Raw genomic sequence first — 22,507 nt, 5'->3', positions numbered from 1 at the left:
AAGTTTTGTAGAGATCAGTTCAAAATTGGATATATTTCCCATATGTATTTCCCCATATTTAATGTAAATAATTCATCAAGGACGCTTCATTTGTTCAATTAAGTTGTTTCATCCGATTTTATATTTGAGTATTCTAAAAGGCATAACATTCACTCCATAATAGATTCGAGGGGTCACATACGATTAAGATATAGTTTCATAGGTTAGTTTCGATCGATTCCAAATTTAAACCGCTCTAGAGCCTAAACACACAATTAATACTTAAATTACCAAAATGTTTTAACATCGGATTCTTTCAGAGTATTTTTGAAAACGATTGTTCTTTGCCAGTTTCAACAATTGTTCCTTCAGAATAGGCACCCACAAATTGTGCTAGACAACGAAGGACATTGCAAAATTTTTGTGTTATAGCAATTGTGTATATCATTTGAGTCTATTAAATATAAAACTACACTTCAGTATATTTTTTTCATTTATTTTCTCTTTTTATTTATTTTCAAATATTTTTTTATTATTTTTGATTATTTTTTATGCGTTATATCACATATTTTTTTCTTCTTAAATATATACATATGTATAAATATAATTTAGATCTCTTAACGAGACGCAGTTTAATAAAATTCAAAAAAAAAAACCGATATTAAATTACTTCATAACATAACGAAAGGAAAAACAATTATGGCTTTTATAAATAAAAAACATAATTTATAAAAATGCTAAAAAATAGTCAATATATTATAGGTTTCGTTAATAATATGCAGTTGTTTTTTAAATTATTCAAATCGTATTCATTTGCATGTTGAATATCTATTTCTACATAACTAATTAACAATAATAACTAATTATTTTCAACTGAATATTGTATATGGGTGTGGGTATGTATGTATAATGTCATATGGTGTCTAACTAGTGTTAAAGTTTAAAATATAACTTTAATTAACATAGAATGGGAGTTGTATTTTTTATTTATAAAGTAGTTTCAAAATTTAGAAATCTTTAATTTTTTAAATTAAATAAAGTAATATTGTTATTTATACACAATGCTATTGTACTTTTTCGAAATATTTTAAATTTGCGAAAAAAATTAAAAATAGAAATGATTGAAGAACAATTTTTTGAAAATATAAATATATATTATAAATAATATATAATTTACAGACTAATTTAGTGTTCAAACAGAACAGTCATAACAGCCATCAGTCCTATGCCACCTAATAGTGCAAGTAATTGCTTTAGTGATTCTTTGGGATTTTCCTCTTGCAATAAATCCGGTAATACTGTAACCAATGCTATATGTAAGAAGCCTCCAGCTGTAAATGGCATAATCCATGATGTACGAGCCTCTGTAATATTTTAGATGGAAGAAATTAAAAAAAATATAACATATGAATAAATGAAGGCAATTTAATCTTACCCATAGCTGAGGTAACGCCGGAGCCTCCAATGGCTACTAGGGCACCCATTAAACCAGCACCAGCAGTTAAAAGCTGAGCGCGAGCAGCGTCCCATCGGCTAAAACCGGAACGCAACAGTATAGCAAAATCTCCGACTTCATGGGGAATTTCGTGCACTGTAAATATAAAGAGATTATATTAAAATAAGATGAACATTTTGATTAATTTAAAATGATTGTCAATTGTACTTTTTTAGAATTTCGAATTTTAAGACTAATTTGTTAAGGACTATCAGCGCGTGAATTCTCGATTGCTTTATAATAACTTAATAAGACATTTCTTCTATTATTATAAAAAAATAATATTTTTTTTCGCCAGATAAATTTTTTGGCCATACTGGCTTTGGATTACAAATGGAAAATGATATAATCAATGAATAAATCGTGAATGTTTTAATCATATTTTTGTCGACCTTTTAGAGCTTAATCCATGAATTCTAAGGAATATTTTAGAAATATAATAATAAGTATAATTTCTGATAAATAATTTTGGTTTTTTGAAAAAGATTTCCAGAGTATTGTTGGACTTCTTTCAAACTGAAAACTCTCGACTCGTTTTAATATTTGATTTCCACATTATTTACCTAAAACTTTTACTTAAATTGCGTGTACGGCCTTCATTATTTCTCGGAATATTGCAAATAATCAACACTTCCTACTTACACAAAATGGCAAATGTCGCCAAAACACCATGACGAAATGAGACCAAAAATGAACCAGCCACTGCCAAGCCATGTGTAAAATTATCAATGGAATTGGCCATTAAATTCAAATAGCCAGCTATTTTCTTTGGTTGTTCTTTTTTATTCTGTTCACGTTCACGCAAGAAACAACCGTTGGGTACATCTTCAATATCACAGGAACCGTTGCCAGTACAGCTGCCGGAGGTTTTACCATCAGGCAGTTTACCGCCGTTTTTGCGCAATAAACAGTTGGCAATTTCGACACACTTTGGTTGGGGATTTTCTTCATCGGCATTACAATAACCCGAGAAGATTTTTTCCACAATTGTAAATATAAGTATACCGGCTAGAACCCAGAGACCGGAACGTAATGAAGGATGATCCGAGGATGAAGAGGCTGAGCAAGGGAAGAAGATAGATATATTATAGAAAAAGGTTCTTCAACATAATATGAAATATGATCAAATACTTACATAAATCGCTATCACCCTCCCAGGCTTCGGGTAATAGATGCAAAAATACATCGCCCAACAGACCGCCTACGGCAAAACTTAACAAAACTTTAAGGAACTTTGATTCACCAGCTAAAGAAATAAAAATTAGTACTTATTTATCACAACTCATTTTGTTGTTACTTACGATCTGAATATCCTTGTTGTTTCAATTTTTCATCATTGGGTATTATGATTAGTGGCAAAATCCCACTTAAACCAATTACCACTGAACCCAGCAGTGAAAATACCCATGGTGTATATTCGAAGCCTTTGAAATATTCCGGTACATAATTCTTGACAAGATGTGTATACAATTGAACTAAATTATCATCAAATGCCGATGTGGTATTCATGGTGTTGCTGCTTATGATTTCTACTGGTTGTTTGCCCGATTGCTAAATGTAATGTGGTATCACAAAAAAATTGAGTTGTGTGGGCCGGCGTTCGGTTATAATTTTTATGATATGATAAATTCTAATTTCAGGATGGTGCCAACTAAAGAAATATAATAATCTCAATTGGAAGACTTAAGGCGCAATGATGGGTTAAGCTTCTTTACTGGAGGGAATTTTTAAATGTCCATTAACACTTGAATGTATCTGAAAGTGAAAAAAGAAAGATAATATTTTTTCCAATCATTAGCAGAGGCAATCAAAGTATTTACAGGAAACATATGTTTAAAAAAAAAAAAAAACAAAAAATAATAATCCATTGTTGATGGGTTGAATTAGTGAGAATATTTTTTTGCACAAAACTTGGAAAGAAAGTGTGGTGCAGTGCGGTGTGCACCTTGTCGAACGCCCTGGCAACATGATGATTTTAAATTATTGTTAAGAAAGTAACATTTTTATTTGTTATATATCATTGATATGTAAATCTTTTTGATATACGAAGTCCCATGGGTCAATCAACCATTGTGGTTACGTCAATTTTCCTAAATCTCGTGAGATAAGATAGTAAGTATCTAACAGTTTTAGCTATCGGTTCTATCGAAATATACAAACAAATTTCTATAACACGTGTAATTTGTAATATTAACAATAAATTTGTGCGTGTACATTGGACAGGTTGTTACAATTGTACATTTCGTGGTTGATTTTACTATCTCTTAAAGGTAGTTTTGTATTTGGCATTTCTAAGGAAGTTATATGTTTAGTCAGAAGGGATAAAGTGGATTATTTTTGGAAATATTTTCTTCTATTTAAACATAGAAAAAAAAAAAACAAGTAAAAAAACATTAAGTTCGACCGGGCCGAACTTTTTATACCCTACACTTTACCACAAATACCAATTTTTAGCCATATTCATAGGAAAATGTGCCTACATAAAAACGTGGACCTATACATACCATGTTTTGCCAAAGGAGCTAGAACCCATTAGAACCCACTAATACCAATTTTTAGACAAATCAGGACCCCGTTATGACCTACAAATACCAATATTCACACAAATCAGTAAAAAATGTGGCAAATACCATCAAAATACCGAATATCGGGGGGTACCGTTATATGAAGGCTATACCAAATCGTGGACATATACATACAATATTCCGCCACACGAACTAGGACCCATTATGACCAACAAATACCAATTTTCAGATAAATTGTGAAAAAATGTGGCAAAAATAATCAAAATACCGAATGTCGGGAGGTACCGTTATATAGGGACTATACCAAAACGTGGACCGATATATTTTATTTTCAATACCAACCATCCTAGACACAATTCAAATTGTTCTGCTAAATTTTGACGATCTACGTCAAATAATTTGGGCTGTATCGTGATTTCAATAGACAGACAAGCGGACATCGTTAAATCAACTAAGAATTGGGGAAATTGGGGTCTACGACGAATATTTAGGGATGTTACAAAGGAATGACAAAGTTAATATGAACACATATCAATGATGGCTATTACTCTATAAATTCAAAGGTGAAAAAATTGGTCGTTTTTTAGTTATTATTTTTTTTTTACAATACCGATGTAAACAGCTCTCGCACGTTTTGTGTTTTGTTTCACTGTCAAACGTCCTCCGTTTGGTCTATAATTTAACCCTGAATCGTATTACAAACGAACTGTAAGCGTTTTTCGTCATTGAATTCGTGCTCTGTTAAGAATGTCCATCGCGTGAATCATAACGTAGCTGTGAATGGTGATGGAGATGACATTCAACTTGTTTTTGTCCAAAATTCTTGAGGTTTCAACAAGAAGGTGTCACATGCCACAGAGAACACGGAACAATGTATTATTGAGAGGCGAGTTCGGTGAACATTTCCTTTCATGTTCAGGACCGATCGATTGGCCACCCAGATCGTATTCGTGATGGAATTCAAGCGTGATAGTGTGATTTCTTTATATTTGGCTGGAAAACCACAAGTGGCTATCGTTAGAGCACTCCAGCATTTAAATGTGAATAAATTTTTGTGTCTCGTACCATCACTCGTTACTGTGATAGTGGTAGCTTAGCCCGACATCAAGGAAATGGACGGAACAAAACAGAAAAATAGCAAAAACGGTTCGAAAAGTAAAGAAGCGACTTGATCGAAACCCACGTCGCAGGGGCCGAAAAATGGCTCGAGAGCTGAACATATCGCAATATTCCATTCGGCAAATATTGAAAAATGAGCTCGGGTAAGGCATTGAAATTGCAAAAAGTGAAAGAACTTACACCGCAACAGAAAGAAAATAGACTCAAAAGAGGTAAAGTTACTTTACTTGGCCGAAAGTGGTGACCTGCCGAATTTGGTTTTCTCCGATGAGAAAACATTCGTTGACCAGTAGTTCGTAAGCAAACAAAATGATGGTGTTTACTTGCCAAAGAGGTCAGCTGAAAATGTGCACATTCGGTTGGCCACCAGAACTCAAGCGCCGGGTATTGTGATGGTGTGGGCCACCATAACAGCCGATGGTCGTCATCCGCTCGTATTAATCGACCGTGGCATCAGAATAAATGCCGAATATTATCGCCAAAATATTCTAGAGGGTGTATTAAAGCCTTCGGCACGCAATCATTTTGGCCGAAGACCTTGGACATTCCAACAGTACTCAGCACCATCGCACTTAGCGCACAATGTCCCCTAAAATCTCCGGATACCAAGCCGTTGGACTATTGTGTCTGGAGTATTTTGGGAAGCAAGGTTGGCACTAAAAAATGCCAAAGTGTCGATAACTTCAAGCAGCGTGTGACATTGGCCGTTTGAGAAATGTAAAAATGATGGCGTTTGACTTTGTTGCAGTTTTTTATCTCACCCTGTAATTGGTTCAAATTTTGAAGATACGATCAGATGTTTCATGACTTTATCTTAATTCAAGCAATTGAAATCATTAAATCACATAAAACCACTTCCATTAATTTTTTCTGCGAATTATATACTTTTCGGCATTCAAAACAGATTTCATCGAGTTGAGTGTTTCCAATAAAAATGACAGCAAAATCGACGTGGTCTCATCTTTAAATTCCTCTAATAAATAAATTCTTCTAATAATATCGAATAAAAATAGTTTAATATGCCAAGGAATTATGTGACCCAATTCAAACGTTATTATTATAATATGAAAAACGCTTAATTTTTGTTATTAAAGCACGTTTGATGAAAACAACAAAAATATTAACAACTACAGAACAATATGCAAATATTTTAATCTTTTATGCATATTTCAAGATCACTTTAGGTAGGAGTTAACACTGGAGGTATACCAAGCAACGTAGTAGAATTGTCTGTCTCAAACTGATGTAAGATTTCAAGTTGAGGCAGTAATACAAATTTAGCCAGCATTACAAAAATAAAACAACAATAAAAACATGCTTTTGCAAAAACCACTTAACCCACAACGAAAACAACTGTAAACGGTAAATGAAATTAAAAGTGTCAACTACCAACCACTAGCGCGCCGTCAACTACCACACTACCAATTTATTAATTAGGAACGTGAACAGCCAAGTTTAAATGATAACTGATTTCAAAACATTCTCAAGCGAAGAAATATATAAACTAAAATAAAGAAAAATTTTGCACGTTCGTTTCTTTTAGTATTTGGAAACAACGTTGTGAGATAAGATATGAATGTTTTGATTTTTTCGGTAAGACATAAATAAATCAAGTTAGTATCCAAAGCAGCCAAACAAAAGTTGAAGATAGATTGGTATTTATTTGCTGGAATATGTTATAATGTACTTGTCTGTCACTTAATTACAAAAGGCGACAGATTGATTAGTCAATCTTCCGAAGGCCGAATCTGTTAAAACAATGTTTTGTAAGGATGTTAAAGGACAACTTTGTACACCTAAACCGCATTGCTTGTTATAGAGCGGGGCTACTTTCAATAGTTTTAAGTTGGACTCAATTCATTGCTGCGGTTACAGATTACCTAAAAATACAGTCATGAAGTCTTTCTATGTCTTTTAAATGAGTCCCTGTCGCCAAACTTTGTTTAGGACTTTGATTAGATACATTCTTCAAGGAGTGGACCGAGGATAAAGAGACTAAGTTCTTGGCGATTGTAAGAAGTTCTATAAGGCGTTTATGACAGGGACCTCTGTTAATTCATTTTCAAGGCGCTACTGCCATCTTTAGCGATGGATCTGAGATGGAAAATAGCACGATTCCTGATGTTTCTGATTGCTTGTAATCGAAATGGTTATGGATATGATGGCTGATAGAATCAGGGAATTTGGAATTGGTATATATCGATAGAAAGATAAAAATGTCGCGGTTTTGGATTACATAAACGCTCTGTTTAAGGTTTAATTTATTGAGCCTTTTTAAAAAAAAAGTTATAATGATAAAAAACACCTTCAAAAATTTTATGTAAGACTTATGATTATAATGTATGATCACAATTAATTTATTGTAAATTGTGATCATACATTATTTATGTCATACATTTATTTATGTCTTGCAACATCAAGCTTTTAAATAATCAAATCATAAATTGTTATAATAATTCTTTGCTCCCGGGAAAATAACGCTCGGGAAATAAATACATCCGCCTTTTTGACATCCAAACAATTAAAATATCTTTGGAAATGAAGCAGAAGATTTGTTGGCAAGATGCAGATTCCAGTCAAGTCAAACTATATCGGGAAAATGATTGAGGCTTATTTTGCTTGCAATTCTATAGAAACCCAATTTGGGTTTTTTCAAAGGTTGTCGGAATTTTCGCAAACCACATTCCTTTGTATACTTGTTCTTAATATATTTGAGCCTCTATACAATCAAAAATCGTCCCATGTATCCAACTTAATATTTCATTTTTTTGACGATATTATTTTTCAGGATGGATACAAACGTCTGCCAAAAGATCTTCAAGAAGGAAAGTAGGTCACCTTTAATCTAACCTCAGCTCAGAACGGTCTTGGCGGTCGGTGAACTACCCAAAATTCTAACTTGATTGCCGAATTTTTTTGTTGCAGAAACTCTAGTTTCGCATCATACAAGGTGAGAAGAAAAAACTTCAACCTTCAGAAGGAAAAACTTCAACCTTCAGCTATTAAGATTATTCCAGTGACAGCTCATTATATTATTTTCAAGCGTACAAAAGCATTCTGGTGCGAATTTTCCAGAAAAAAAAAATATTCGTGATTAAGTTCAAACGTGATAGTGTGATTTCTTTATATTTGGCTGGAAAACCACAAGTGGCTATCGTTGGAGCACTCCAACATTTAAATTCGAATAAATCTTTTGCATCTCGTACCATCACTCGTTACCGTGATACAAGTAGTGTACCTCGACGTCAAGGAAGTGGACGGAAGAAAACAGCAACATCAGCAGAAATGGTTCGAAAAGTAAAGAAGCGACTTGATTAAAAACCGCGTCGCAGTGGCCGAAAAATGGCTCGTGAGCTGAACATATCGCAGTATCCCATTCGGCAAATATTGAAAAATGAGCTCGGGGTAAAGACATTGAAATTCCAAAAAGTTCAAGAACTTACACCGCAACAGAAAGAAAATAGACTGAAAAAAACTAAGGAGTTGCCTCGCTTGGCCAAAAGTGGTGAACTGCCGAATTTGGTTTTCTCCGATGAGAAAATATTCACTGTCCAGCAGTTTGATGCTATTTCCGACATTTTTTGCTTTCATTCAATAAAATTAAAAAAAATAAATAAAATTATGGTGTTTGACTTTGTAGCAGTCTTTTTATCTCACCCTGTACATCTTCAAAAATCAATGGAGTTACCAAAGTTACATGACGCACAGCACGCGTAACAATGAACTCATTGAGAGTCGAGTTCGGTGAACATTTTATTTCACGTTCGGGATCAGTAAATTGACGAACGCGTGATTTAATGCCTTTAAACTATTTTTATGGGACTGTGTTACGACGACAAGCCCGCTTCAAGCAATAAGATTATATTCAATTAATAGAACTACCATGAAGGGTTTTCTACCCACTGAAGAGTTATAGAAGGACTTCTGTCTATAAAGGGGTTTTCATATGTGCTACTTTTGACACTTTCTGTTCAAAACGTATTATACATTAACGTCTTCCCCTTGGTCGCTTGATAAACGGAAACGTTTCTGTTTTTTGCTTTTGCCATTTTGCGGCAGACCCAAACCTTGCTATTTTACCGTAATCAAATATTCCCACAGCTGAATGAGATTTTGATGTTTTCAGAGGCAAAACACAACTGGATATGAATAAATATTGATTTTCATCTTGAGACTTTATACATATTAATATATACAACAATATACAAATATACACATGTGAACATACAAGTATATACATGTGACACACACACACACAAATTTTAAGTCATTAACCTCTTCCACATATAATTAATGAATTGGAAATGGAAACGTCATTAAAAAGACAGTTAAGAAATTTTAGAAATATTTTAACAGCGGACTTATGGAGTTTGAAATACGTATGTGTCTAAGATCTGGGCATATGGTGAGTTTAATTTTGTTGTTCTTTCTAGGATACTAAAAATAGATTCGTTGGATTTAGTTTTTAAATGTTTTGTATAATTTTAACAAGTTGCTTAAAGATTACATTCATTGTCTGGCATTCCAAGACTCTGTATGACATGTACAAGTAATTTTTGTCTTCCTTAGTAGTTTTTTCACCTTTCAACGACACGCAATTGTTAGACAGGAAGTCTTTGTTTCAATAATAAATTACAAAATGCAACTTAAAGAAAAAAAAAAACAAAATAAATGTAACAACAAAGACATAGTATACAATTACACACACACTCCTCACTTTGCACATTATCAAGATCACCTACTTAAATGTAATACAAAAAAATACACGTTTTAGTTTTTCATTGAGGTTTGCTAGTACTTTCAAACTGAGACAGTTCGTTGCGGTTCATTTGATTCCAATCAATAATTGATCAATTGTATGATTCCATATATTTATGAACATTATATAAAAATGGAATAGGTAAAAAATATTGCTTTGTTTCGTATTCTCATTTTTGTTTGTCGAAGCAAAGTTTATCTTTGCCTAAAACTCTTCCCATATTGAGCTCGAATCATTGAAACGTAAAACTAACTCCCTCCTCTTTGCTTTGGTGATATGTTTGTTGGTTTCTTCTAACACTCATTGCGATTTTAATTTGAGGAACCGGTTTGGATGTTAAATTTAGCTTGATATTTAAAAACAACATTTGGTGTGTACCTTTTGCGGATGGCATTTAAAGTGTTTCTAAAAGATAACTTCAATTTAGAAGGAAAATTAAAATGTTTGGGGTGGCTAAATTTCACTCTCTGAAGTGAAGGTTTTTAAAGAAATGGTAAACATTTCTTTTTTATAGAAGCAAAATTCAAGTCCAAACTGAATTAAAACTTAAATCGGTTAAAACATAAAGACATATGAGAGTTTTACATTCTACTGGGTGAGATGAAAAAACTGCAACTAACTTCAGACTGCTGTCATTTCTAAGCCACTCGTCCGACAGTTGTTAAAATTATTCCAGTGATAGCTCATTATATTGTTAACAAGCGTACAAAAGAATTTTGGTGACAATTTTCCAGAACAAAAGTTATTCGCGATGGAATTCAAGCGTGACAGTGTAATTTCTTTATATTTGTTTGGAAAATCATAAGTGGATATCGTTGGAGCATTCCAACTTCAGACTGCTGTCATTTCTAAGCCCCTCGTCCGACAGTTGTTAAAATTATTCCAGTGATAGCTCATTATATTGTTAACAAGCGTACAAAAGAATTTTAATGAGAATTTTTCAGAAAAAAAGTTATTCATGATGGAATTCCAGGGTGATAGTTTGATTTATTTATATTTGGCTGGAAAACCACAAGTGGCTGTCGTTGGAGCACTCCTGCATTTAAATGTGAATAAATCTTTTGGTCTCGTAACATCGCTCGTTACCGTGATACTGGTAGCGTAGCCCGACGTCAACAAAGTGGTGATATATTTGAAAAGTTTTGTAAGTTTTTTCGAACGAGGACACACGTAGGGCCTTTTTTACAAAGACCTAAAATGGTAAAGACTATCTAGATAAAAGTTCATGACAGGACCATGTTAATATAAAAAACACATTCCAAATGAGTTTTTCAGTTTCTTTTTTTTTTTTTCAAATTTTCAGTAAATTTAAACAAATCAAATATTTGAAAAACTCATTTGAAATTTAACAACAGAGTTACCTAAAATTCAACTTCCCACTATTGAAAAATGTTTTGTACGTCCCAAATACGCTAGTTCCATATCTTAAAATCTTTTGATCATTTTTATCATTTATCCAATTGTTATATTTTCTAATTAAAAATATTCACATTTTCTAATTAAAAATATTCACATTTTCTAATTAAAAATATTTACGTTTTCTGCTTCATTTATTTATTTATTTACAACACGAAAAAAATGTTCAATTGTTAATGTTTAAAAAGTTTAACATTGAAATTTTGTATGCGTGACGTATTTAGGTAACTCTCGTGAATACATGTGTTTTACTTGTGTGGAGAAAAACGTAGAAATTTAGCATTAACTATCTCCATAAATTTAGCATCACTTGGTCCCAACATTCTTTTTTATAATACAATTCTGCACCCTAAATAAATCAACCTTTCTAGAATCTAGAAAGGTTTTGGCGTCACGAGCATTGATATTGGCGGCAACATTGGCATAATTTCACATTTATTTCACACTATTATAAACTTACTTGTTTTCTAATTAACAATGACGTAGTTATGGCCGGGAAGTGAATTTTCAAACATAAGATCAATGTATGATGACGATGACGTTGTTCATGCCGCGTTCATTTGAATTAAGTTCTTTAAGTTGGGGAGGGGACAATCACAAATTTCATTGGCATATAGGTAGGTAGGTATTTTTTTGTATTCACATAAATGATCATCAAACTCATCAAGGCTTGACACAATTTAAAATTTATTATAATTCTCGTTTTGGTTTTATTTGGTATTGTTTACTTGTTTTTTATTTACTTTTTAAAGCTTTTGTTGTTTTTGTTTTTTTTTTTAATAAAATAAATTAATTCTTTTTTCGGCGTAGAACTGCACACGTTGCGTTTAACTTTTTTTGTAGCAGCAGACAGTCTCACTCAGCACAAGAAAACTAGCATCTTATCGACAAGAGATTCAGAAACGTTTTAAATGTCCGACTTGATTGCGAATTTAATATAACTTCTTTCGGTTCGTTGTAGTGCGGAGTGATTCTGACTTGGAGAGTAAAAAAGTGTGGGGAGATCCCTGACTATGTGGTCGCCGCCGTTGTCGTTTAGTTGTATTTAGCTAATCTATGAGACAGATCTTTCCACTGGAACTAGAGTTGAGAACACACAATACGATCATGTATTCTATCAATTTGGTTTAGTAATGATTTATTTCTGTTCTTTTGTCTACCATTGTTAGCCGGTAGCAGGTATTAACAAAAACAACAAGAAAAACAAAGCAACATATAAAGATTTTACTCTCTTACGTTTTTGGTGAGAAAATATTTTCGTGAGCGAATAGAAAATAAAGGTATTTCTCCGTTGTTTTGTTATGATTACAAATAACAATTGTTATTGTATTTTGTTTTATTCTATTCGAAAACAAATAAATAATAATCCACATTGCCAGTAACAAAAACAGCAAAGAGCAAGCAGTCGGCGAGATTCTCACAGCCGGCCATCTTTAAATAATTTTTGCACTCTGCACACTCTCTCGTCATGTATTTATTTTGTTTGTCATTTACATTGAGAAGTGCACGGTAATTTGAAGTACAAAAAAAAAACCATAATATAATGTTGTGCTACTGCAAAACAAAAAAAAACGTAAAGTCACAGTGGGTTTGGATATCTAAAATATATAGAGTGTCAACAATGAAAAAAATTGGAATTATGACCATTAAGGAGAGGGAATGAAAAAGACGTTCGCGTCCGACTACATGATAGCCTACGCCATTATGCATATTAAGCAGATTTACCCGTAACAAATATATGTGTAAGTTAGGGATCAATTCGGATGAAACATATATGGGAGGCATACCTATAGTAATTTTTTAATTATCATTTTGGCAACAATGGTTTAAGCAGCAAACGCACGCTTTGTGTTTTGTTTAACAGTTCAACATTTTCACTTTAATCGTCTTACATTGTCAAAATACGTGCTATTTTAATAAAGTTCATTGGTGAGAGGTGAATTCTGTGAAAATTGTTTTCACGTTCCGTTTATGTGATCAAATATTTTATCAATGTTTCATGACACACTGAAAGTTAAGTGGAAAAGATTGTTTACCAATATTGCACACGTTAACTTTTTTCTGGGTATTCCGAGATATACTATATCTTTATAAAATTTTAACCACTATTAGGCCCATAAAAACAAATTATAGGGATTCTCGAAATAGCAATATTTATGTGTATTTTTAATTCTGAACCAAAAAATTGTTACCTAGACCTAACCCTTTTCTTTGCCAGACCTAACTCTTTTCGGCTTGAGATCTCACTTTTTCGGGTTTCCCACCTTCGGCTGTGTCCAAAGTCCATAATTTCAGAGATCGATTAAAGTACATACGGTTAACATTTGTACCAATCTTGAAGTTTATCTTTTTTTTTGGGTCTCTTTCTCTTGGCTTTTCATGCAACTTCTGGTATTTTCACCCAAATTGTGGAACGGTATTATCACTCGACTTTTAGCATTCAATTGGCGCATCGCAAGACAACATGATTTTAAAGGGTTTGCCAAAATGCCCATGTACCAAAAAAGATTCGAAACCATATCACCTGTACCGATGATTGAACAGCATCTTTGGTATCTAACATTTTGCTGGCTACTTAAGACCTTAAATCGCATGCTGTGTGACTTTATCAAATTGGTTTTGGCTGTACTAATATTAGAATTTTGCGCAATCCGGTGTTCTGCCGATTGAAAAATGAGATTAGAATTTTACAAAATAGGTTCTTAAAAAACAAGATTTATGGAAATTCGAACTTCGATTCGGGGAAAATGTGATTGAAACCTTTAAATAAAATAAATATGTTGCTTAATCTCCAATCTGTTGAATTTAAATTTCTATTTGCTTTTATTTTCGTAATCGACGAAAAATGTTCGTCAGGATAAAGACCAAAATAAAGTAATTATTAAGACCTTTCGATAGATTCAAAATTTTGTAGTAATATATTGCCCTGCTGGTGAAATGATATTGTAATTACATTTCAGAATTAGCCATGATATAATAATATCTCATATTTTTAAAAAATGCGAATAAAGTAACAAATTAATTCTTTCCCCTAAGAATACGAAAAATTTTAACTGAAAGTTTTTTTTTTCATGATTCTATGGGCATCCATAACTTATTATATAATTTAAAAACATATAATTTTATTTCCACTGTGCAAAAGTGAACGCCTTCAAGCTCTGATAGACAAGTACTCAATATGTTATTTTATGTCACCGTCTGAATGCGCAACAAACAACAAAAGAAAACCCCAATAAAATGCTTAAAAACTGATTATGATGTTTTGTTGAAAGAATTAAAAAAAATATATACAAGAACAAAAACCTAATGACGACAAAAACAGCTAACGAAATAAAACTTGTCGTATTTCAATGAATGTGTCATATGTTTCAAAGTCTTATCGAAAATATTGTGGAAGTCTATTTCTTTGTATACCTTCCATGATGGATTGGAGTGTATTAGGTTTGTCTCCACGTTTGGTATCGCTTCGAATAGTTGCTTCAAATCAAATATAGGTTTTATTTTTGGAGAGCTGTACTAAGTTGGATTTTTTTCACACATCAAATTAAGGGAATGCTTCTTGAAATAACACATTTGAGGAAAAACAAGTTAAAAAGCAGTAAGTTCGGCCCGGCCGAATACCCTCCACCATTTACAACGAATTTGGAAATTTTCAAAAAAATAAAATCCTTAAAAAATTCTGTTAAAATTTAAAAAATACCGAATATAGCCGTAGTCGTCAAAATACCGAATACAGGGAGGTACTGATATATGAGGCCTATACGAAGACATGGATCCGCACAGACAATTTTCTGTCACAGACTGTAGTTCCCATAACGAACTTCAAATACCAATTTTGAAAAAATTCCGGTGAATAATGTCGCTAAAATCATCAAAATACCGAATATAGGAAGGTACCGTTATATGGGGGCTATACGAAGACGTGGACCTGCACAAACAATTTTCTGTCTTAGGGGGAAGTATCCATTTGGAACTTCAAATACCAAATTTGAAACAATTCCGGTTAATAATGTCGCTAAAATCATCAAAATACCGAATATAGGGAGGTACCGTTATATGGGGGCTATATGAAAACGTGGACCTACATGGCCCCTTTACGAACTTAACCTGCCTACTGGAAAAATAAACATGTGTGCAAAATTTTAGCCATCTATCTCAATTCATTCGAAAGATAGCGTGATTACAACAGACAGACAGGCGGACAGACAGACAGACGGACATCGCTAAATCGACTTAGAATTTCAAGATCAAGATCAAGAATATATATACTTTGTTGGGTCTGACATGAGTATTTCGAGGAGTTACAAACGGAATGACAAAGTTAATATACCCTCCATAGTATGGTGGAGGGTAGAAAAACTGGTCGCATGATGGAACCTTCCGCAATAGCGATAATTGTAGATTTAGGAGGGCTAAAGTGTTTCGACCTGGTCGACTTATTGCTGTATAACAAGCATATTGTTCAACTAGTAATAAATAATGAGAAATTGTGGCATATCAATACAGAATAAAGGGGAAGCAATAATTGTTATTAGCGGCGGCTGCCTATGTCATTAAATCGTTGTAATACTAATTTATTCCACTGGATTACGTCATGGTTTGCTATTATGTATTGAAACTCATTTCAATACGTAATGTATTAAAAAAATGTAAGATCAAAAATAATTGTTAATAAATAATTTGAAAATAAAAGTTTGTAATTGTTTTTTTATTCATAGAAATGATAGATTATTTATCATCACTTTTCTATATTTAAGTTATCCGATACATGGGCTTCTTTGTTTCAATTGAAGAAAATTACCCATTCCAAGAAGAAACCACATTGTTTTTGCTATATTTTGTGACACATTCATGTCTTTGTAGTATCAATTTAGAAAAAAAGCACAAACTGTGAAAATAAAAAATACGGTAAATTCCTTAATATAGAATAAAACAAACTTTTGCAGTAATAAAAAATGAAGTAGATATAAAAAAGTGTAAAGATAGGGCATTTCCCTTTTTTCGGTGGATATGTCAATGGTGTAATGTACATTATATAAAATGTTGAGAAAAAGTGACTATATTTATTAGGTGAATTAAAATTCATATATAGATATACAGGGTGAGATGAAAAAACTGCAACCAACTTCAGACTGCTATCATTTCCAAGCCACTCGTCCGACAGCTATTAAAATAATTTCAGTAACAGCTCATTATATTGTTTACAGGCGTAATATAGCATTTTGGTGAGAATTTTCCAGAAAAAGCATTTAAATGTGATACTAGTAGCGTAGCCCGACGTCAAGGCGACTTGATCGAAACCAGCGTCGCAGTGGCCGAAAAATGGCTCGTGAGCTCAACATATCCCAATATTCCATTTGGCAAATATTAAAAAATGAGGTCGGGGTAAAGCCATTGAAATTTGGTTTTCATAATGATCGTGTTTCATGACAAAGGTGACCAATACGAACAAATCTAAATTTATTTTGGAATCTGATGCTATTTCTGACATATTTTGCTTTCATTCATTACGATGTAAAAATTATGGCGTTTTGACTTTGTTGCATTTTTTTTATCTCACCCTGTATATGTGTCTGTTAAGAAAGTTCAAGTTCGGGACGAGTAAACTTGTCGCCTACATCATGCGTTTTAACATCTTTTTTAGATAGATTGGGTCTATGTTAAAGCTCATGACGAACCCGATTCAATTGACGTATTGCACGATAACAATGTTTTAAAGCGGATGAACCATTTGAGGTGCAGTCACAGTCAATATTTGCATGAAATAATCTTTCAACACCGTGCTATAAATCCAAATAAAGATTTTAGCATTTTTTTCTGAATTTTATGTTTTTTTTTTTGATCACCCATTATGTCTGGGGCGATTTAATCTAAATTCGGTAGACATAGGTGAATGGATATCTTAGTTTATAGACTTTTGGACACGGACGAAGTTAGGAAACCCGAAAAAATGAGAAAACCCGAAAAAAAGAAAAATGAGTTCTGTCACTGACGAATGATATCTGAAATAGAAAATTAGACTTTTCCCGGAAGATTGTAGTTTTTTTAATTCACAGGATAAAATGCCCCATAATATGCAGTGATATAATTATGAGTCACTTTAAAAATTACGTACCCATATTACTATGAGGATAATGTCGTATCAATTTGCCTTTATGGTTCCAATAGAATGGTCAAAATTGTATGATAATGTCTATCTCGGAATGCCAAAAAAAATAAAAACGTGTGCAATGTTGATAAACAATCTGTTCCATTTAATCAAAAGCATGAATAAAATTAAGCTACCTATCTGCAAAAACAATAAAAGATAATGAGCCTGATCTATCAAACAATTCTATTAAACCTATAATCTTAGATCTATTTGCGAAAACACTCTATGTAGAAAATTTTCAATTGTATTGCTATTTTTTTGAACACCAGCTGTGTTGGAGATAGTGTCACATTTCAACAATTAAAATGACACGATATAAACAAAATGCGAGTGTGTGTGTTTGGATGGCTGCTGTGGCGGAGTGCAACCGCAGCCATATTTGTTTTGTTTTCATTGTTTAACTTGCGGCTCCCACAAAAACTACTCGGACAGCATTAGCCATAAACCGTCATACGGTTATCTATAAACATTTATACTATATATACATATGTATGTTTTTTTGTGTATTAAATCTAAAGGTTACACACAAAAGTGTGGCTCTTAGGTTAGTGTACAAATTTATAAACAATTATAAATTTAAATGAAATCAAAGTTATACTATCACGATAAGCTGATAATAGTGGCTTTTGTTTTGGCGAAAATCAAGTGAAAGAACCACCCAGCAAAATTAAATTGAGTTAGCTCAGAATGAAGTAGTGCTTTCTCTTTTTCTTGCAATAGAGTCATGTAAAACACATTCTGTTCTTTAAAAGCATGCTATATACTTTCAAGAAATAAATGAAACTTTATTCATTTTATTTGAAATGAATTACCACAAAAAATATTTTTTTATTACTTTTAATATTGGGGCACGAAATTCATATCAATTTTCTTTGGCTTTAAACATTTTTTGGTAAAGGTCACCGAGTGCTTTTTTATTTACTTCCAAGTAGCTTTGCTTTCTGGACGCACCACGACCTTGAAATAGACTCAAAATGTTGTAGTCCGGAATCACTTCAACTCACGATTGACGTAATACTTTGGCATTAAACATTTTGCTGGGTATGCATGCGAGTCAGTTTGATAGGATAAAAAAAAAAACAAATTTCCATTTATGGGCAGTTTAGCAAAATTTGACGCCATTCTGTTAATCAAATAACACAAAATACTCAATTTTTGTACCCTACACAACAATATCGTACATATTACAGCAGTAACCATACAAAGACGAACTTTATACAAAATTGTGATTAATTGTCCTGAGTAGTGATTAAATATATATCTTCCTTTAAAGATAAAGTTATTGTTGTCATATATACGTTTCGGACGATGTGATTTTTAAACTAGCCGAAAACCATGGTATGCTTTCAATATAAATGAAATTTGGAGGAATACATTATATACACGTTAATACAAGTTTCCATGTCGTGTAAGTCATATTTAAAGCAAGTTTTTCATATTTTAAAATTAATGCTTTTGTAGCAGACACCCTATACATTCTAAGAAATAAGCCCCACAATGCTATATAATATACACATACATATTAAATGTATATTACACTTATACTGTAAATATATTAATATACAGGGCCAGGCGCAAAACTGCAACCAAGTTCAGACTGCTGTCATTTCTAAGCCACTCGTCTGACAGCTGTTAAAATTAATCCATTGACAGCTCATTATATTGTTTACAAGCGTACAAAACCAATTCCAAAAAATGCAAGAACTTACACCGCAACTGAAAGAAAATAGACTCTAAAGAGCTAAAGACTTGCTTCGCTTGCCCGAAATGAGAAAACATTCGTTGTCCAGTAGTTTGTAAACAAACAAACAAAATGTGTTTACTTGCCAAAGAGGTCAGCTGAAAATGTGCACCTTCGGTTGGCCACTAGAACTCAAGCGCCGGCCATGGTGATGGTGTGGGCCGTCATAAAAGCCGATGGTCGCTCTCCGCTCGTTTTTTCCAAATAAAAGTCACCCCATCTCTTTGGGAATACTTTTCCAGTGTCATATTTTTATTCTAAGAAACAGTTCTTTTAAAATTAAATACTAATAAAATGTGGGTGCCCTTCTATTTTTGTGAAAAGTGAACATGCTTAACTCTTCCACTTAATTATTCATTATTTTTTAATTTTTTAACCAAGTGTTTTTGTATTAACATTTGAATGTGATTTTATATGTCGATATTGCAAATATACTTTATAATTTTATAAATGAAAAATGATTAATTGTATTCATTACCTCAAAAGATGTTGCAATATCTTTTATCACAATCCTTTATCATGGAAACCAATATAAAGGGGATTGCTATTTAAGAGTTTGTAATTCAAGAAAAAAGCTTTTAATGTTTTAACTTTTAATCAAATGGTGGGTGGCATCATAATTTTATTAAGCAAAACTTTGCAGCGGGTGTGGATGTCCTATCCGGTCCGAAAATGTGGTAATTGAAAGCCCAAAATTTGAATAGGATAAGATAGACTCTTGAATTTATAACACTTATATACCGAATATTCCCTAAGCCTATACGAAAGTTTATTGGTGTTAAACTAACCATCGCCCAAAATTAACTGATAATTCTAGATGACCATTCGAAATCCTACTACATTGAAATCGATATGATGAAATTGTAGGCAACATTTAAACTCATGCTTAACAAAAAGGACCCAGACACAATTAACGACAAAAGGATGACTAATTCGGAGAGAATAGCGCTTAATTTATCAGACTGTTTGCTGAATAAAACGAGAATTCTGTTGCAATCCGTGTTTAGCACCGATTAATGACAATTAACAACGTCGATTCGGCACGTATGTGGGTGAGGTATTGAATATTACGATATCATTTGCTTCCATAAAATCGTTTATACTTTGCCATCGTTCACTTAGTGTGTTGTCGGTCGGTATCAGCAGAGTTAAAGATTTTGTGGCATAGCTGTCTCACAATATCTCGGAAACCAAAATAATTCCATATGCATACATAATATAAAAATACAAACAAGCCAGAAACGCAACATATGTTAAACCTTACCCACCCTAATATATACTGACCCTAGCGATTATTGATTTCCTTATCAGTGGCTAGTGGCTGCGGTAATTTTGTTTACACTCCCACACACGAAGAAGACAAAGAAAACGGCGATTAAGAAAAACAACATCGCATTGTATATATTTCTGAGAACCAAAAAACAAAAACATTAAAGATATTTAAGCATAAAATTGCAACGCAATTTAACGAGACTTACCCCAGCAATTTCACTACACAATTTTAAAACTTTCGCAATCTATAATTTTCACTTCAAAAATTTATACAAAATCCAGAAAATTGGACACTAGAAACAAAAGTATGTTGTATTTTGTTCTTAATATTCCAACATGAAATGAAAAACAAACGAAAGAAAACAGCTTCTACGACGTAAAAAAATATTTTCCAAATTTCTTCACTAGTTTACACTGAAACTGAGTGATTTTCACAAATTGTTTTCTTTTGCTTTATTCTCCGTTATAAGGCTGTTCCAAAATGTGCATACTCTGTTCGCGTCGTTTGTTGCAATTAAATACGTATTTTTATGTAAGCCTTCTTTTGGCAATTACACGAGTTGTTGTTTTTGCTTAACAAATCAAGTCTTGTAGTAATATTTGTTTTTGCTCACAGTTTTTGAGTATTTGTTTTGCTTACCATTTGTTGTGGCTGTTTTTGTAAGTTGCTAGGATATCGAATGGTCGATTTGTTCGATTGTTCTGCTATCGTGTTGGTCGATTGGACAGAAAGGTCCAACCTTATGACAGCTGCTAATTTAATATTTGTTTTGTTCCAGAACCTGTCAGAATTTACCAGTTTCGCAGTTGTTTCAATATCATAAAGGGAAAATCGGTTATCGAGTTTGCACAATCTTGCCAGAAAAAATATCTTCTTGCAATTACTTTCAACACTTTTAATCTATTCCGATTATGTATGTAAACAATTTCACCTCTTATCGTATCCTGGGGCTGGATTCTTGTTCTATGAAAATATGAAATGAAAAATATTTCCTTTAAAATATTTTTCATTTCATTTCTTTCCTCTACAAAAGTTTTCATTTCACATTTTGATAGAACAAGAATTGAGGCCCTCATTGGATTTTATAATATATGGCCTGTTCCAGAACTGCAAGAATGTACATTTTTTTTACTACGATAACTTATTTTCCCTTTTTGGTATCGAAGAATCGAAAAATTTATATCTGTGTTAATTCTTTAATGTTAAATGGATGGGTATCCAAGTTAAGAATGGCGTATTTCAAGAAATGAAAAGGAATTATATTGTTATTATAAGCTTAGGTTATTTTGTAACTAGTAATACTTGTATATGGTCTTATAGGCTTTGTATTATATAAATTGAATAAATAAGTAAAAAATAGTTTGAAATATTTCAATTAAAAAAACGCATACCAAATTTGATTTAAGCAGAAAAAAGGAACCCTTTCCTTTTAGACAATTTTGCTTTTTATTTTTAATGGAATATACGTTTTTCGCGCTTTGTTTCTTTTTATGGCAGACTAATTTTTTGTTTTGACAAATCTGCAACATTGTTTCGATTTGAAACCACTTTTGTTTTTGCAAGTGTATTTTTTTTGGAAACTTGTGACTTTAAAACACTGTCAAAATACTTTTAGGTAATAAAAATATTTGGTCTGTTCCAGAAGTACAAGAATTCAAAAGTTTCTACTACGATAACCGATTTATCCTTTATGATATAGGAGAAAATTTGCAAAAATAGTAGATTCTTGCATGTACTGGACAGAGCAATTTTGTTAATGCCAAATACACAATTAAATTTACATATTTTTATCCTTTTATTTAAAATAATTAACAAATTTTAATGGTTTCTTTATTGACGAAGCTAATCGTTAACAAAGTGTTGCCACATCATTTTTTTTTTTTTTTTTGAAAACCACTTTTTTCTTCAAACGAAAAATAATTCACCTGTGAAAACCAAACAGATCGAGTGGTTGCCGAAACAAGTTGGCCACAGCTTACTGAAAAACAAAATTCTTCGGGACCACCCACCAAAGATTCAAATGGGTGGAAAAAGACGTGGTCAGACTGG

At 32.6% G+C, this 22,507-nt stretch overlaps 1 protein-coding gene across 6 annotated transcripts; it reads right to left on the bottom strand.

Moving 5' to 3' along the window:
• Positions 1-98: 98 nt before the first annotated feature.
• Positions 99-21,082, bottom strand: LOC101901577 (ZIP Zinc transporter). Of its 6 annotated transcripts, XM_059123327.1 has the most exons (8): positions 20,949-21,082; positions 20,664-20,750; positions 20,454-20,592; positions 2,776-3,229; positions 2,610-2,720; positions 2,117-2,533; positions 1,415-1,570; positions 99-1,343 (listed from the first exon to the last, which is right to left on the bottom strand). In XM_059123327.1, the coding sequence occupies exons 4-8, from the start codon at positions 2,981-2,983 to the stop codon at positions 1,165-1,167; spliced, it is 1,071 nt and encodes a 356-aa protein (XP_058979310.1). In that variant the 5' UTR covers positions 2,984-3,229; positions 20,454-20,592; positions 20,664-20,750; positions 20,949-21,082; the 3' UTR covers positions 99-1,164. The 6 variants fall into 6 exon arrangements, with proteins under 6 accessions (XP_058979310.1, XP_058979302.1, XP_019891523.1 ...); XM_059123319.1 differs by lacking the exon at positions 20,454-20,592; XM_020035964.2 differs by having other exon boundaries at positions 20,664-21,069.
• Between the last annotated feature and the right edge of the window lie 1,425 nt (positions 21,083-22,507).

This window comes from Musca domestica, unplaced genomic scaffold, assembly GCF_030504385.1.
Source record: "Musca domestica strain aabys unplaced genomic scaffold, Musca_domestica.polishedcontigs.V.1.1 1, whole genome shotgun sequence".
NCBI classification, from domain to species: domain Eukaryota; kingdom Metazoa; phylum Arthropoda; class Insecta; order Diptera; family Muscidae; genus Musca; species Musca domestica.
The sequence above is the reverse complement of the archived record's forward strand: the minus strand, read 5'-3'. Positions and strand labels throughout refer to the sequence as shown.